This window comes from Vespula vulgaris, chromosome 2 (genome assembly GCF_905475345.1).
Source record: "Vespula vulgaris chromosome 2, iyVesVulg1.1, whole genome shotgun sequence".
Lineage (NCBI taxonomy): Eukaryota > Metazoa > Arthropoda > Insecta > Hymenoptera > Vespidae > Vespula > Vespula vulgaris.
In genome coordinates this window covers 16,717,700-16,733,927 of record NC_066587.1, presented here as the reverse complement: position 1 = coordinate 16,733,927, position 16,228 = coordinate 16,717,700, and the positions used below count along the sequence as shown (strand labels likewise).

Here is a 16,228-nt window from a genome sequence, read left to right as displayed (position 1 = left end):
AAATTTATTCTAATTTTGTGATATTATTGTAAGTATTATTTTTCGTAAATCACACGAACTTTTATCATGTAGCAAATCTAACGAATCAAATTCGAAGATTAATTTCACGAAGCAGTTATCGTTCTTTTGTTTGCAAGACAAGTCTTTACGAATGATCCTCCTTTCAAACAACCGATATTACTTGTGTATTATAATATTGGACAATAGAATCTTTTAGAATTTATTGGAAACAAAAATCACATCGAATTTTGACTAATGGTTCAAACGTATTTTTCGTGTTAGAAACGAGAAAAGTTATTGTGTTAATTTTTAAATAATACATAAAAATCATATTATAAATGTTTGAAAAGACATAAACCGTTATATATAATAACAAAATCGATTAATTGTTGTTTAAATAATTTTTATAATATTACTTACCAAACAAAAATTAACGATGCCGATGCCGGGTAATCTCGAATGACTTTTTTACGAAGTAGCAGTGTTGCCAACTTAAGAATTTAATTCAGTCCGACTACTAATTTTTTCAATGGTTGTACTTACAAGGTTGTTAGTACCGAATTAAATAGGCAGTTTCAATTTGCTTGAAACGCGTTATGTCAATCATAACATTTCGTGTGTATATAATATAAATATTTGAATGTGTATAATTACAAATCTAATCGTGTTAAAATGGAGTGTATCGTAGCAAATGTGGATCATATGCGATTTGATATTGAAATTGCACTTGATGAACAATATGGAGCATTATCGTTACCATTTACCGGAATGGATAGTACGTAATTTTAAAAATAGGTTATATCTGAAAATATTATTTATAATTTATAAAATATAATTTTTATATATATATATATAAATTAAAAAGAAAATAATAAGTATAGTTTATCATGAGCTAATTTTTTCTATTTGTGCCAGACAATACAATGATTAATGAAAAAATGACTTAATTTATTTTTATTAATAATTGAGTGACATTATTTATTAATGGTGATAAAATAAATTTTAGAATCAATTGCAGCAGTATGTCAATTTTATCCGAGAGGTACGTGTGTAAAAGGAGCCTCTTGTCCGTTTAGACATGTTCGAGGAGATCGTACAATTGTATGTAAACATTGGTTAAGAGGATTATGTAAAAAAGGCGATCAATGTGAATTTTTGCATGAATATGACATGACAAAAATGCCAGAATGTTACTTTTATTCCAGATTTAGTGAGTACTTTTTCTTATTGTTATTTGATATTTTCATAATAAAGAAATAAAAGTTAATCATTAAATAAATCATTAGATGCTTGTCACAATAAGGAATGTCCATTTCTACACATTGATCCTGAAACCAAAGTTCGCGATTGTCCATGGTACGATCGTGGATTTTGTAGACATGGTCCATTATGCAGACATCGGCATGTAAGACGTGTTCTTTGTATGGCCTATTTAGCTGGATTTTGTCCAGAAGGTCCAAATTGTAAATTCATGCAGTAAGTTGACAAATAATAATAAAAATAGCCATTTATGTAAAACATATATGTTATACATAAAAGTAGATTATTATAATTTAATAATTATTTTTAGTCCAAGATTCGAATTACCAGCAGTACAAGACATGCAACCAAAAGAAGGAAAGAAAGTTATGATTACTTGTCATTTCTGTGGTGAAGGTGGTCACAAAGCAATTTATTGTAATAAAATGCCTCCAGATGTAAGAGAAGCACAAGTTAGACAAGAGATGGAAGGTACCTCTCACAATCCACATCATCATATTAATATGCATAATGGGCCACCTCAAAGAGGACCTCAAAAACCATTGGAAGAAGTTACTTGCTATAAATGTGGTCAAAAAGGTCATTATGCAAATAAGTGTCCTAAAGGACATTTGGCATTCTTGAGTCATGCTAGTGGGACTAGTAGTACAAGTGGTAATCAAAATCAAAACTATCGAAGATGATTTTATGTATTTTATTTATGTAAAATAATTATTGATTTTTTTCTTGACCAATATTACTTACCACTATCGAAATTTATATGTCATATAGTAAAGTAGATTTAATACGAATATTGTGTCTCATAATCTTATAAATTTATTCATTAGATGTATTGAAAGTAAAAGTGAAGGTAATATTGTATACCATATGTTGCTAATAAAAGCAATTTTGTACATACAATCCACGATGATATATAAGGAGGAGGATATTATCAATATCATAAATTTGCTATGTCAAAGTTTCAATCTTTATTGATTAAAGTATGGCGTATGCTTAAATATAATACTATAACAGGGCATATTTAAGTAATCTTTACTAAATACATTGTGACTATTATATCAGTTCTGATATAGAATGTTATAAAAAGATATATTTACCTAAGTTTAGCTTTTTTATTTTTATGATGTAATGCTTGGGAAGACTTTTTCTTTATTATGAAGACTAATGGGCAATATAATTTGTTTAATAGTTTCAAAATCTTCCCAATTAATATGTTAATGACATTTTTTTTTTTTTTCTAATACTATAAAATCTAGTTTTAAATAATCATATTACAAACGCTAAAAATGTGCACATATTTATTTCCTTTTTTCTAAAACTATAAAATGCATAATTTAATACTAAATAGTCAATTAATATTGCAAACATTTCACCTAATCATATCACTGTAAATCTTAATTTAACTTCTGATATCCTGAAACACTTGCTGATATTTAAAAACCTGTCAAGTATCTCTCACATATAAAGAAGAAAAAACTTCCAAATATTTCTGCTTGTCTTTTGTTGTTCAAAATATATCCTCTATCATGTTGTATTATAATCAATAACTTCTACATAATTAGCTGGGAATAATCCATATGTCCCATCAGGACCCAATCCTTGCCACCAACCTTCATCAATGGCATCTATGTGAGTGATTATATCACCAGGATCAAAAGTAATCTCTGTATCATCCGCAGCTTGATAATCATACAAAGCTCTTGCTTTCATACCCTCATTATTGGGATCAAAATATAAATAAGAACCATCAAGCTGATTATATAATTCATTATCAGTGATATCTTCCTTATTAGTTTGTTCAGTCTCTGTTTCGTGTGAAGATATTTTTGAATCATGAGATGTAATAGTATTTACCACTTCTGTAGCAGAATTTGTTAATGTTTCTGTATCGTTTATCTTTTTTACTTCTACTGGTGTTGCTTCCTGAGGTTTAATATCTACATGCTCCTTTTGTTGACTTTCCTCAATTGCTTTTTTAGCAGCTTCTACATGACCACCCTTTTGCAAAGAATGTTGGACTTGAGAAGATTTCATTTGTCCAGCAGCAGAATTTTGTTCAAAAACAGCTCTAGCATTTATTGTTCTTTGAGCAATTAATTGCTGCGCTTCTTTGCTTCTTTGTCTTCTTAATTCCTCGCTTCTAGATTTATGATCATCATCATTATCTTCATTATATTGTTGACTAGCTGCTATACGATTACGTAAATTATTTGCTTCCTCTGCACGTTGTTCTGCTAATTTTTGTCTTGCTATTGAACTTTCCTTAGCAGATACCTGATAATGTTTAACAACAATGTCACAATGATAAAAGCTAACAGTTAGCAGATAAAAAAATAAATTTTATTTACAGACCTGTTGTTCTCTCAATTGACTTTCTTTCTCTTCTCTCATTCTAATTTCCTTTTCTAATCTTTGACGCTCTTGTTCATTTCGAATTCTTTCTTGTTCCAGTCTTTTCTTTTCTTCAATTTCTTCTCTTTGCCAGAATTGATCTCTCTCTGTTGCATTTATTTCTTGTTCTGGTATTACTCTATAAAATAAAGTATAAAACAATCTTCAATAATGTATAAACTGTATTCAAATAGAAAAAAAATTTATTAAATTAAAAAATATATATTGACATTGTAGGAAAACATACCGTTTATATGTTGTGCCAATAGGACCTGTGTGTGCATCATTTTCACTACGTGGTTCATTAAATTTATATGCAGAAGCAGTAGCTCTTGCAAGTTTCTCCATAATAACATCAACTTCGACGTCATCTTCGGAACGAGCAGTAATTGTTATATGTGCACCTTTTAATAATTTTTCTACATCTCTAATATGGTTTGCACATGTTCCTTTTCTAACAATAGGTGCACCTTCTCCTTGCTAAAAAAACATATTTATATATTTCTACATAATATACATTTATACTTATCAATGTTATTTGATACTAATAGAATATCTCACCCAATTAATTAATAAACATTTTGGTAAACTTGTTTTAGTATCAATCACACGGCAGAAGGCATACATAATATGACTACTACTTAAACGATCAATCATTTCTTCTAATCCACCATTCCCTGTACCAACAACTTTCAAGTTATTTGTCTGACCTTCATATCCAAATACAGCCCTGTAGAAACACATAATTCTTTCTAATATAAAAAAAAAAATGTGTATTTCATTCGATTTTTTAACATCGTGAAAAATTTACGACAGGTAAAAACCATTATCTATGTTCTTATTAGTATAGTTACTACACACATATATATATATATAGCGAGAAAAAGAGAAAAAAAAACGTAAAATAAAGAATATTCAAATAATAAAATATATAATTAATATTTATACATATATTTCTGTATAAATTTATTACATTTTTGTGACGAGATAAAAATGTAATGAAGCATGAAAAATTCAAAAAGCCTACCAGTTAGTAGACGACTTATCGTCCACTACACTGTGCCAAGCGGCCACCAACGTATCTTTGTTTTTTGTTAAATTAATTGACATGTTTGTAATGAATTCATATAAAAGTCAACCAATACAACGAATTGTTAACAGTGCAACCACTGATATAATAAAAGATAGTCAAAGATGCATCTTCACGTGTCTCTCTAGGTTCGCTTTTCTGATTGCGTGTCAACGCCCTTTTGTTACCAACTATGGAACAATAATATTCTTATGTTATTAAGAAAAATCATTTTTTCAACAAAAGAATTCATTTCAAGAGTTATTGCAACATAAGTTTGAAAGTAATGATATTTAATATATTTTATAAACGCGTCTCAAGATTCGCGGTTACAAAAACTTATGGCTCTTTTAGACAAAGCTATATTCAATTTCCGACACGTTACAAGTCACGAGGCAATACATGTGGACTAGCCATCTGATAGCGTTAAATTCAACCAATTTCCTTTTTTTTTTTTTTCAATTTTTTATCTTTATTATTTTAATTGTGATATAAAGAAATATATTTCTATATATACATATATATATATATAAGGTTGTCATATTTTTTATTAACAAAAAGATATTACAATATTCATTAAATAATTTTTAACATTAATAACAACATTATTAATATATTACATATATGTGAACACTCACAAACATTCACATGCAACAGTTTCAGATGATATATGTGTTATATAATATATGTAACAAATAGATTATTATATCAATCTTATATCTGTTATTTAATACTAAGGAATTTTCTGGAATTTTATAATATAAATTACAAGAAACAGACTAGATAGGAAAAGAAATCTTCCTCCTTTCAATTATGGACAGTATTTGATTTTTGTAATTCTCCAGAATGCCTAGCATGATTCATCATAGATTCTACTCTATTTGCAGTTTCTCTAACAACATCCGATATTTCATCTGGTAAATGATCCAATGTAGGAATATGTGCAGAAAGTCTTTTATAAACTGAATCTCTATTTCCATCTTTTTTATGCCTTCGTTGTTCTTCGTACTTTAATTGTTGCTTGAAAAATATTGCATTTTTTATAAACTCTAAAGTATTCTCAAAACTTTTCCCAGCACCATGCATTCCTTTAATTGCGCTAACTCCATATTCGACATCGTAACATCTACCCAGAAGTTGTTGTTGAAGGGCCAATACTTCTACTCGTTTTTCTACCATAGGTGGTAATGCCTTTCTAACATGTTCTTGTAGTCGGTAGAATGCCAATGATGGCTCGTTTGCTACTATATGCATATTCTCAGATATTCTTTCAGTTGCTGAAAAATAATCAATAATAAATTAACAAGAATAATCACATGTTTTATAAAAGCAACATTTTCTTTGGAAATAAGAAAATATTTATTCCAATAAATTTTTTAACCTTTTTTCACTTTCGTTTCCAATTCTTGATCAGGTTGATATACCTTCGCTGTCATTGTTTATCAAAAAAGATTACTATTCAGAAATAATATATTAAAACTTGTGAAAGTTTTATATTAAAATTATTATGTTCCTTATTCTAACCTCTTATAAAATTGTTACTTAAATTTGAAATTAATTGTTTTTTTTATCGATGAAATGAAATGTTATTGTCTGAAACAATATACAAATCTTAAGAATATAAACAAATAACTATCAACAATCTCAAATGTTTATAATCACAATTAAAACGGATTCATTTTCGGCGCCATTTCGTTAAATACCTTTTACCGGAAGTAATTCGTGTACACGAAAGACGTTTATTCTATCGAAACGTGGCAGTCAACGGGGCGCTGTTGGCACTTGCTCAAATGTCTTTACGCGTGTAGTGTGATAGTATCGTAATTGACACGAGTGAGGTGGTTTAATAAGGTAAAAATTTTTAAATTTACAATATTTTCGATAAAAAATGTATTAATTCTATACACATGTAAAATTAAATAATCTTTATATTTAAACGAACGATTTACTTAACCAATTGTTGTCATTTTCTTACATAAAATTCTATATAACAACAGGTTTCCAGATAATTTTGTTTCAATACGAAACAATAAATAAAATTGAATAAATATTAAATTATTTTTATAATAATCATTTACAGATATTTCTTTCAAGATATATTCCAAACAATAATATGTAATTAATTTGGATGTCAAAAATATTAATTTCTATCATGTGTATAATGTTTATTAATAATATAAATGTACATATATTTTTTTTATTTTGTATGGTTTTATAGAATGAAGTGGCAAATTTTACTCGCAGCATTTGCTGCATTTTGTACCGTATATGGAGAGGAAGGGGAAGAAGCTGCCAGGTTGTTAGTATCTAAACAAATTCTTAATAAATATCTAGTAGAAAATATGGATATTATAGTGAAGGTAAATTGTAATATTATTTATTAATTGTTTGTAAAAAAAAAGTTTTTTCCTTTATTTAACCTATAATTAACAGTATACAGTTTACAACATTGGTAATGCAGCTGCATTAGAAGTTGAAATTACCGATAATTCTTTCCATCCTGATCACTTTACTCATGTAAGCGGAGAGCTTAATGCTAGAATAGATAGAGTACCACCATTTACAAATGTGAGTCATACAGTGGTTGTACGACCACGTAAATTTGGATACTTTAACTTCACATCTGCCGAAGTTTTATATCGGCGTAAAGAAGATGCATCTAGACTTCAAGTTGCAGTAAGCAGTGAACCTGGCGAAGGACTCATTGTTTCATTTAGAGATTATGATAAACAATTTTCATCCCATGTGGTAAATATTTTTTCATTTATTTATTAAATGTTTAAAACCAAGATTTTATTTTTATTATGAATCATTTTCAGATTGATTGGGCTGGGTTTGCTATAATGACTTTACCATCACTAGCTATTCCATTCGCATTATGGTATTCCAGCAAAAGTAAATATGAAAAATTATTGAAAACTACAAAGAAACATTAAGTGTGTGTGTTTTGTACAAATATTAAATTATAATAAAATCTAGGTCATTTATAAGAAAATTCACTTGCAATGTTGTAAGAGATTTGACTGTTCCATCGTTTGTGCATCTATTTTTATAATAGATATTATTTATAAATATTGCCAACTTTCTACTAAATGATAAATGCATTTATATATTTGTAAAAAAACATCTCATAGAAATATTTAGAATTTATTGATATATATCATTTCTCTATAGAGTTATTTTTTATTTTTAAATAATAGGAAAAGTATGATAAATGATCCTATTATCTTGAAATGTACATGTATAATTTGTTGCAATTAATTTAGTATCTCTTATAAGCATAGGAAAACTTAAAAAAAAAAAAAAAAAAAAAAAAAAAATTAAAAACTTGTAAGAACAACTTTTATTTAAATTTTCATACATTTTTTTTTCATATTTTATCTATTTTTTGTTCACACGTTTAATGTGTCTTATCGAAAAAATAAGTAATAAAATAAGTTTTTTTTTTAATCTTTATAACAGACATTATGTGATATATAAGTACACGAGATTTATATATTATTATAATTTGTAAAATGATACAAAAGTGATTTTCTGTTTTACATAGAAAGAATAAACACAAAACGGTTTTTTGTTCTCATAATTATAAGCGTGAATGTTCGACTAGGAAGTATAGATTGCCAGTCAACAATAACCTCTATTAAATAGTAACACAAACATCAATCACACAATTTGATAGCTCCTATTATTGATGTGTTTATACAGTCTTGATTACCGTACAAAATTTTATAGTATAAAACTATATTACAAAATGTACATTATGCATATTTGTATGCAGATTTTCTATAAGAACTTTTACATATAATAATAATAATAATAATAATTAATAATAATAATAAAAATAATAATATAGAACACTCTCATCAATGATTTTATCACTGACAATTAGAATGGTTAGTTTACATTAACACATATATTTTTTATTAACCATTCAATTTAAAGTTCGGTTCCGTCTAACTGATGGCGTGAAAAGACCACGAGGATCACCATAGACTGGTTCAAATGCTGAAAATGGTCTTAATGGTGTAGTCGGACTTCGAGGACTAGACATATTTGATGTATTTATAGTAGTAGAATATGGTGTGCTGGTTTTTCTTATTGGTGGTGGACATTTATCAGCTGCAAATGAAATATATTTTATTTATTTTTTTTTTTTCAATGTGTACTTACACATTAAATGTTTTTTAATACATACCAAAAACGCTTTTATTCTTTATCGTTAAATCAACGTTTGTCACTTTATTTTTCCATACTGAAAATAAAAAATACATAATATTATGCACGATATAGATTTCTTTATAAATTAAAATTTCTGTTGTTATAATTATATGAATTTAATGAATAACAGTAAACGTTATAATAAATTGATAGAGTTAATCTTACCGTAAAAACAAGTTATCACAATAACAGCAAATGTTCCAAATGTATATCTGTGAAAATATACATAATCAACCCATTGGATACCAGAGAAGGGCATGAAATGATCATACTTCGAAATGCGAATAAAAAGCTGAAAAATAAATACAAATATTAAGTTAAGTATTAATATCATTCATATATTTCTTCTATTATCACTTACAGAAATATTTTGTTTGGTAAGTTCATTTGCTATCATTATTTTTTGCCCTTGGATATCATCTTGATTATTCATCAAACGAAGACGATATTGAATTCCAGATTTGGATATTAATTGACCACTTATAGTTATTCCATCTGGTACTTCAATCTTAAAAATAATATAAAATAAATAATAACACACTCAACAATCTTGATGTGTAAAAAAATAGTATAACTTACAGTAACATGTTCCAATACTGATCGTAATCCGAAAATATCTAGCGTGGCAATGGGTACTGTTTGAGAATGTGGATTGATAAATAATATTTCTTTCGTACTAACATATATAGGTGGAAGATACGTAAGTTCTAAAGGAATTGCTTCAATATCACGACTTCGTGCACTAATTTGTATACGAGCTTCTAATGTACTGAGAGCTACATTCGGTGAACCCATTGGTATTATGTCACAGTAATAGAAACCTACAAGTATAAAAAATATTGATCATAATAATAATAATAATAATAATAATAATAATAATAATAATAATAATAATAATAATAAATAAAAAACTGTATAGTTCTTTATTTAATATTGATAAATATTTTGTTTTGTACTAACCAGTTACAATACTAAATCGAGGTTTAACAAGAAACATATCTTTTGCACCTATTGAGCTACTTGGTACAAGTTGTATGTTACATGTATATGGAAAAGAAGTAAGTGTGAATGAGGAATAAGTTCTACATCCTCCTAAACCTCTTGACAATACGTTATTTTCTTTAATCTGTTCATCTTTACTCTTAAGTACGAGTGGTACACTGAATATTTCAAAACCAGTTACATTTTTGCCTCGTAGCGGTACTATAGATACCTATAGAAAAATAAATAAATATATATATATATATTTTTAAACATATTTTTATACTGTTACAAGTATAAATTCACAATACCTTTGATATTGCTTGAATGGTTACTTCTATTTCACCCTGCATATGACTGGCAAGACTATGCTTGACAACAGCATGTCCTATGTTTCTTGCTCTAGCTATACCAGTTATTGGATCAATAATTAATATTTCAGGTGCAGTAGATTGCCAGTAGCCTGGATCACCATCAGACGAAAGAAGTGGCATAGAGAAGCATACAATATCACCTACAGTCAAAGTAGTCTACAAAATAATATCATATTGATTAAAATAATGAATAATATGATGAAACACAAGTATTATAAGTAGTACCTTTGTTGGAAAAACTATATCACCAAGTCTCATATGTACATAATCAAACATTCCCTGAGAATATTTATCACTAAATATTTTAACAACTAATTCTCCGTTTTCGATAAATTTAGTAGTTATCAAATTTCCAGGATTAGTGGTAAACGTTGCCAAATCCACGCGATTTAACGTGGTTTTAATGTTGGTTTCAGCAGCATGAAATTTCATACCAACATTATCATAATATTCTACAATATAATCCAATTCCATTCCTTTAGGTAACATATTCAATTCTTCTCCACTTCTTATACGTAATTTTGAATGTAAAGAAAGCATCATGTAATGAATGGGTTTAACCTATGGTAAATTTTATCACATATTACATATCATGATCGTGCATGTGTGATATAACGTGAAATATTATATTAACTTACATCGACAACGACCGTTAATGTCTGTTTTACATTATACGTTTCTACGTTAGTGATAGAAATAATAGTTCTTCCAAAATGATCGCCTGACTTGATGACTCCATTGTCAACGGTAAAACTTTTTGATGCTAAATTTAGAGCATTCTGATCTTTAGAATTATTTTGTTGCGAAGTTGATATAATCTGGTATGTAACTGATCCATGCTTATCCCAATTTGTTTGTAGTTTTAACATCGAATTTGGAGACATTAATATCAGAGACGAACCACTTGGTAAAGCAGGATTAATTAAATGTAATTCTTCGAAAATTTCTATTTTCACAAATGTAGTATACGTCATTTCATTTCTAAGACCAGTTAATACATTAGATGGTACTGTGACATTTAAATAAATGGTTACTAAACCAGCTTCCAAAGCTCTTGCTCTTATTGATACTTCGTTTTGATATCGAATATTAATTCCTGTCCCTTCATACATATTATGTAAACTTAGCAAGGTAGAATCACTAGAAGACCATGAAAAAGATAACGGCAACTGCATAGATCCTATTATAAGGGGTGTTAAATATTCTGGGATACCAAATGCCCAAAGTGGAAAAGTACCTCCCACTTTTACACGTGTCACAGGTGTAACAATTTTTATTCCCTCAAGATATAATACATGAATAGTAGTATAATCTTCGGAATAAATGATTTTATTTCCTTTTGCATTAAGACCAATAGCTCTTGCAATAATTTTGGTTTGTCCGTTCGATTTCCCTTCAAAAACCCCATTATGATCGATACTCAAAATTTCGTTATTTTTTGTTGAAAATTCTATTTCAGCATTCGTAGGACCGCCTATTGTTTGGATTTGATAGATTGTTCCGATTAATATTGTTAGATTTTTCGGATGTATTTTTAAAGGAAGAAAAACTTGAATCGAGATTGGTTCACTTTGTATCTCTTGTTCATTTGCTTCGCTAACGAAAGTTAATTGAGATTCACCTTCATTAACGCCAGATACTTTATATAGCATTTGATCGTACGGTGGATTACCATGTTCGTTTAGAGACAATTGTTTGATCTCGATATATTTATTTTCGAATTTTGCTTTAAAATTCAATGCATTTAAAGATGGTAATTTTATTATATTTCCATTAGTATCTAATAATTTAAGTGCAGCTATTACACATTTTCCCTTTTCGATTTTATTGACAACATCTGTCTCTATTATAGCTAATTGTTGAACTTCAATAATAGCTTCTGCTTCCTTCGATGGTAAACAAAGATCTCTTAACGCTATATGAACTGTTCCTGCTTTTTTTGGTGTAACACTGATTACTTTTGTAGGCTCCATGTATCGAACGTCAGCGACATCGTTCGAACTTAAAATAAATTCGTAATATCCAGAACCTTGACTAACTTTTAAGTAATATTTTCCATTTGGATCATTTAAAATGATTAATTTATTTGGACTAAGAATTGTATCATTTACCAATGTTATTTCAACACAATTCTCTATTAAAGGTGTTTCGATATTGCCTTTATCATTTTGAACAGGAAATGCCGGCCATTCTGGCGTTATTCGTAATTTTCCAAGAATATGTTTTTCATATCCAGTTATTATAGCACATATTGTAAATATTCCAAAACGTTTCGTAAATGCAATATTTTGGTAATGTCTCTTTGGCAAAACTACTTGCATATCTGTAAACGTTTCTTCTATGGAGCCAGTTGAAGTTTCCACGTGACCAGCAGCAGAAGGTTTTATATTCCATTCTATGTTTAAACTCGTAATGTTATCGAATTGCCTTCCATCTTCGTCCTTTACTATTATAATAAATTTTTGACTTTTATCGCTGTGAGCTAATATTTTATCTGAATTTTGTTTGAGCGGACAACTATTACTGTCTTTAACTTCTGGTTGAAGATAAATATATCTTGGTTTTCCACAAGTAACTCGTGCTGTTTGCATTGCATAAGTACTTTTACAATTTGGTAAGAGAGGAACGTTCGAAACTGTGTACGTCAATATTACTTCTCCCAATGTTTTGCAAAGTACTTCAAACACAGATATATCGTACGATATACTTAACGAATGTGTATGCTCTATTACTTCGGCAATTTTTTCATTAGAACTTTGCATTTTCCGTGAATAGCTTTGTGCTTTACTAGACCATGGATGAGGACCACCTTTGAATATTATTTTTCTAGAAGAACCAACGGCAAGTAACGTTTCTCTTTTTTTAGGATGTACAATTACTAATGGTTCATACGCCGACACAGTTATGTTATCTGTTAAATATTGTCCATTGGCATTGTATGCTACAGTGACTTGAGATATACCAACGCTTGAACTGATAATTGTAATTACAGCACATGACACTCCGATAGGTTGCACATCTTTGCTAAAATTCTGTGCAAAATTACCATCAGGAATAAATGTTTCAAAATTGATATCTTTGCAATCATTAAATGGAATTTCTTTGCTATCCGATCCATTAGTTAATTTTCCATATAACGCAATATGCAAATGTATAGGTTCGCCAACAGCTGCCTCAATACTATACTCTATGATTTTCAATTTTGACGGTAGTAATACGTGTATTTTTGCCGTATCTTTGTTATACTGATTTCTTGACATCGCGACGATTATTTCTGAAGATCCTGGAGCCAAAATTCTTATACCTCCACTTTGAGAAACTGTTACTATGGATGAATGCCTGCTTATCCATACATACGAACCATCACCACCATTTGCTTTTAAAGCTATGTCATATCTAGGATAATATTTATTCTCATTATATAAATATTATTTCTTTTCAATAAGAAAATGTATTTATTATAGTTAAATGTGATATAATTTGGCATACCGCGATTTACTTTTAGAATCCCATGGAACAGCTAATACATGAGGACGAACTGTTACAGGCGTGTGTATCACAAGTTCTGCTTCTGTGGAAAGTGGTGAAGGAAGAGCGATTTTTTTTCCATGCTTATCTGTTATTCCATATAAAGAAGCTTGTACTAACATTGTTCCGCAAGCAATAGGAACACCAACGAGATAAGTTCCATTTTGTGATACAAATTTTGGATCAAAATAATTTTCATCCACTTTAATAGATACTTCAATACCTTCGCCAATATGAAATTTGTGATCTTTACTAAAAGTTAAAAAGATATTTAATATAATCGACTTTTTAATATCCATTTATATATTGATTTAACATACTTATCATATAATTCAACAATGATCTCATGCATTTGTCCTAAAATCAATCCCCAATTTCTATTTGGTAAAACTGCCAGAGAAATATATGTTACACTATTTACATTGACCACAGCAGAAGGTAAAATAACCGGATATTCATCTCGAACATTTTTATCATGTAGAAATACTTTAGTTCTGCCTAACGAAAGCGCATAGGCAGTACTTATATCATTATTAATTTCTAACATATCTGGATTTTCAGCTTCTAAATAATACTGACTAGAAGGAAGATTGATTATTTCCAAACGACCTTGATGAACCTAAAATACAATTCAATTCTTTACAACACTAATTTCTCGATTGATAGTACTGTTAATGGTACGATAGCTAGTTTTGAATTTTGATATATTGTATATAAATACCTGCATTATTTTATACTTGAAATTATCATATTGCATCATTGTAACTTCTGAAGGAATAATAATTAGATTAGCTATAACAATTAATTCAACTTCTATTGGTGGAACATGTTTATACTCTGGATAAGGTAACTTTACAGAAACCTAACAAAAAGACATAAGTAAAATTTAATTTGTAATTTTGCATATAAATATGTATTAAATTATTTACCTTTGCTGTACCAGTACGAATTCCTTCTAAAAGTACTACATGACCTTTTTTACCAGCTGCATCTAGTTCGACCACCGTTAGAGGGGTTTCATATTGCGATTCCTGATATGTTAAAAATCGTAAAACATTACCAGGAATTTTATTATCGGATTGAGTACGTTTATCAGCATTACCAATGCTCCATAAAAATTCTACTCCAGCCAAAGTTGTAAATTCATTTCCTAAAAGAATACTCGTGATGTTTTTTATAATTAATTTATCAGTTAAAAATTAATTATTACTTTTTCCATGAAATAATACCTTGCTCGTCGTAAGCTCGTACTTCAAAAGCCTCAGGTGCTTCTTCGATATACAATTCTCTTGTTGTAGTAACAAGGTTTAAAGAAAATATTGCATCTACTATAACATCACAACGTAACAATTGTCCCGTGTTAACATCTTCTGCCAAAACTATAGCCGTATTTCGCGTTGATTCTCTAGTAATAGTCTGGATCATAATACTCGAAGAACAACTTTTATCAAAGTTTTCGCTTATAGGAATAAGTTGAATAATATCCAAACGCGATGTTGACCTAAGGCGATATTAAATATTTATATTAACATATGTTGAATAATCATAATAAAAACATAATTAAACCAGTATACCAGTTGAAATAAACTATTTCTTCAGCATTTACTCTTGTAAATCATAATAAATGTTTATGTCAGGTTATGTGCAATATATAATTTTAAACAAAGGTAATGGCCATAAATGATATCAAGTATGGTAACACCCGTGTATGTATATATATATAATTTATAAATTTTCTAATAATACACAATAAATTATCGATCTTATGTCAATTAAATAATTATAATCACCATTGATAACAGCCGCCATCCGTTACTTCAAGAGTAAAATTTATAGCAAAATCGTTAAATACAGGTAACAAAACTCTCGGTACATTCAATCTATGTGTTGTAACATCCTTTGTCGCACAAAGTAAAAAAATAAATAGGAAAAATACTGTAGAAACCATAGTTGCCGTAGATAAAGTCGATCCATTTATCGTTCTCCGGCTTCTTTTTCCCTCCATGTGATCGTAGCTTAGCTAAACTTCCCGGCATTTGAGAGAATTACAAAGATCCGATATATATCGTTTCGATAGAACATATCGATATATCGCGAGATTAAACGATCGATTATACAAACATGTCAGTTCCACACGTTGTATTTTAATAATTTTCCATTGAATAATGTTTTAATTGCTATACTTTATTAGTGGTATTGATTTATTAGAAAAAAAAAATGGAATTGAAGAAGAGATATGTATTAATGAAAAATTTATACGACTTTGTAAAGATCAGAGCGAAAGATTTTCAATAACCATTCTTTTTTGTGTCCGATTGAAATGGACCAATCACGTGTCGTCTTTGGCACAATGTTGCTTACTAAAGTTTAGTTCGCTAGCAGACAACAGCGAACCATTGTGTAGTAA

At 28.8% G+C, this 16,228-nt stretch overlaps 5 protein-coding genes across 8 annotated transcripts; 2 read left to right on the top strand and 3 right to left on the bottom strand.

Moving 5' to 3' along the window:
- Positions 1-564: 564 nt before the first annotated feature.
- LOC127073082 (cleavage and polyadenylation specificity factor subunit 4) lies at positions 565-1,990 on the top strand. The gene is made up of 4 exons (XM_051014134.1): positions 565-775; positions 1,007-1,210; positions 1,287-1,476; positions 1,571-1,990. Exons 1-4 carry the CDS (start codon positions 673-675, stop codon positions 1,941-1,943), a joined length of 870 nt encoding a protein of 289 aa, XP_050870091.1. The 5' UTR covers positions 565-672; the 3' UTR covers positions 1,944-1,990.
- A 551-nt stretch (positions 1,991-2,541) lies between these two features.
- On the bottom strand, positions 2,542-5,111 carry LOC127073080 (drebrin-like protein). The gene is made up of 5 exons (XM_051014131.1): positions 4,679-5,111; positions 4,213-4,381; positions 3,899-4,131; positions 3,613-3,790; positions 2,542-3,534 (listed from the first exon to the last, which is right to left on the bottom strand). Exons 1-5 carry the CDS (start codon positions 4,759-4,761, stop codon positions 2,785-2,787), a joined length of 1,413 nt encoding a protein of 470 aa, XP_050870088.1. The 5' UTR covers positions 4,762-5,111; the 3' UTR covers positions 2,542-2,784.
- A 125-nt stretch (positions 5,112-5,236) lies between these two features.
- LOC127073085 (BLOC-1-related complex subunit 8 homolog) lies at positions 5,237-6,473 on the bottom strand. Of its 4 annotated transcripts, XM_051014142.1 has the most exons (4): positions 6,383-6,399; positions 6,245-6,313; positions 6,102-6,175; positions 5,237-5,997 (listed from the first exon to the last, which is right to left on the bottom strand). In XM_051014142.1, exons 3-4 carry the CDS (start codon positions 6,154-6,156, stop codon positions 5,528-5,530), a joined length of 525 nt encoding a protein of 174 aa, XP_050870099.1. In that variant the 5' UTR covers positions 6,157-6,175; positions 6,245-6,313; positions 6,383-6,399; the 3' UTR covers positions 5,237-5,527. The 4 variants fall into 4 exon arrangements, with proteins under 4 accessions (XP_050870099.1, XP_050870098.1, XP_050870096.1 ...); XM_051014141.1 differs by having other exon boundaries at positions 6,245-6,416; XM_051014139.1 differs by having other exon boundaries at positions 5,240-5,997; positions 6,102-6,313; positions 6,383-6,473.
- On the top strand, positions 6,459-8,840 carry LOC127073084 (translocon-associated protein subunit beta). Its single transcript, XM_051014137.1, has 4 exons — positions 6,459-6,571; positions 6,939-7,080; positions 7,154-7,468; positions 7,540-8,840. Exons 2-4 carry the CDS (start codon positions 6,940-6,942, stop codon positions 7,654-7,656), a joined length of 573 nt encoding a protein of 190 aa, XP_050870094.1. The 5' UTR covers positions 6,459-6,571; position 6,939; the 3' UTR covers positions 7,657-8,840.
- LOC127073073 (nuclear pore membrane glycoprotein 210) lies at positions 8,211-16,214 on the bottom strand. Its single transcript, XM_051014113.1, has 15 exons — positions 15,612-16,214; positions 15,051-15,322; positions 14,751-14,971; positions 14,543-14,683; positions 14,142-14,440; positions 13,783-14,073; positions 10,932-13,689; positions 10,519-10,854; positions 10,231-10,449; positions 9,899-10,151; positions 9,518-9,759; positions 9,300-9,446; positions 9,104-9,230; positions 8,916-8,972; positions 8,211-8,839 (listed from the first exon to the last, which is right to left on the bottom strand). Exons 1-15 carry the CDS (start codon positions 15,824-15,826, stop codon positions 8,652-8,654), a joined length of 5,766 nt encoding a protein of 1,921 aa, XP_050870070.1. The 5' UTR covers positions 15,827-16,214; the 3' UTR covers positions 8,211-8,651.
- Positions 16,215-16,228: the final 14 nt, after the last annotated feature.

Coding starts and splice junctions, on each gene's coding strand:
- LOC127073073 (XM_051014113.1), bottom strand. CDS start 15,826: ATGGAGGGAAAAAGAAGCCGGAGAACGATAAATGGATCGACTTTATCT. Junction 14,684..14,750: donor TTCGTACTGGTACAGCAAAG/GTAAATAATTTA, acceptor TCTTTTTGTTAG/GTTTCTGTAAAGTTACCTTA. Junction 9,447..9,517: donor CAGTATTGGAACATGTTACT/GTAAGTTATACT, acceptor ATTATTTTTAAG/ATTGAAGTACCAGATGGAAT.
- LOC127073085 (XM_051014139.1), bottom strand. CDS start 6,156: ATGACAGCGAAGGTATATCAACCTGATCAAGAATTGGAAACGAAAGTG. Junction 5,998..6,101: donor GGAAACGAAAGTGAAAAAAG/GTTAAAAAATTT, acceptor ATTATTTTTCAG/CAACTGAAAGAATATCTGAG.
- LOC127073082 (XM_051014134.1), top strand. CDS start 673: ATGGAGTGTATCGTAGCAAATGTGGATCATATGCGATTTGATATTGAA. Junction 776..1,006: donor ACCATTTACCGGAATGGATA/GTACGTAATTTT, acceptor AATAAATTTTAG/AATCAATTGCAGCAGTATGT. Junction 1,211..1,286: donor TTACTTTTATTCCAGATTTA/GTGAGTACTTTT, acceptor ATAAATCATTAG/ATGCTTGTCACAATAAGGAA.
- LOC127073084 (XM_051014137.1), top strand. CDS start 6,940: ATGAAGTGGCAAATTTTACTCGCAGCATTTGCTGCATTTTGTACCGTA. Junction 7,081..7,153: donor ATATGGATATTATAGTGAAG/GTAAATTGTAAT, acceptor TATAATTAACAG/TATACAGTTTACAACATTGG. Junction 7,469..7,539: donor AACAATTTTCATCCCATGTG/GTAAATATTTTT, acceptor AATCATTTTCAG/ATTGATTGGGCTGGGTTTGC.
- LOC127073080 (XM_051014131.1), bottom strand. CDS start 4,761: ATGTCAATTAATTTAACAAAAAACAAAGATACGTTGGTGGCCGCTTGG. Junction 4,382..4,678: donor GATAAGTCGTCTACTAACTG/GTAGGCTTTTTG, acceptor GTGTTTCTACAG/GGCTGTATTTGGATATGAAG. Junction 3,535..3,612: donor GTCAATTGAGAGAACAACAG/GTCTGTAAATAA, acceptor AAACATTATCAG/GTATCTGCTAAGGAAAGTTC.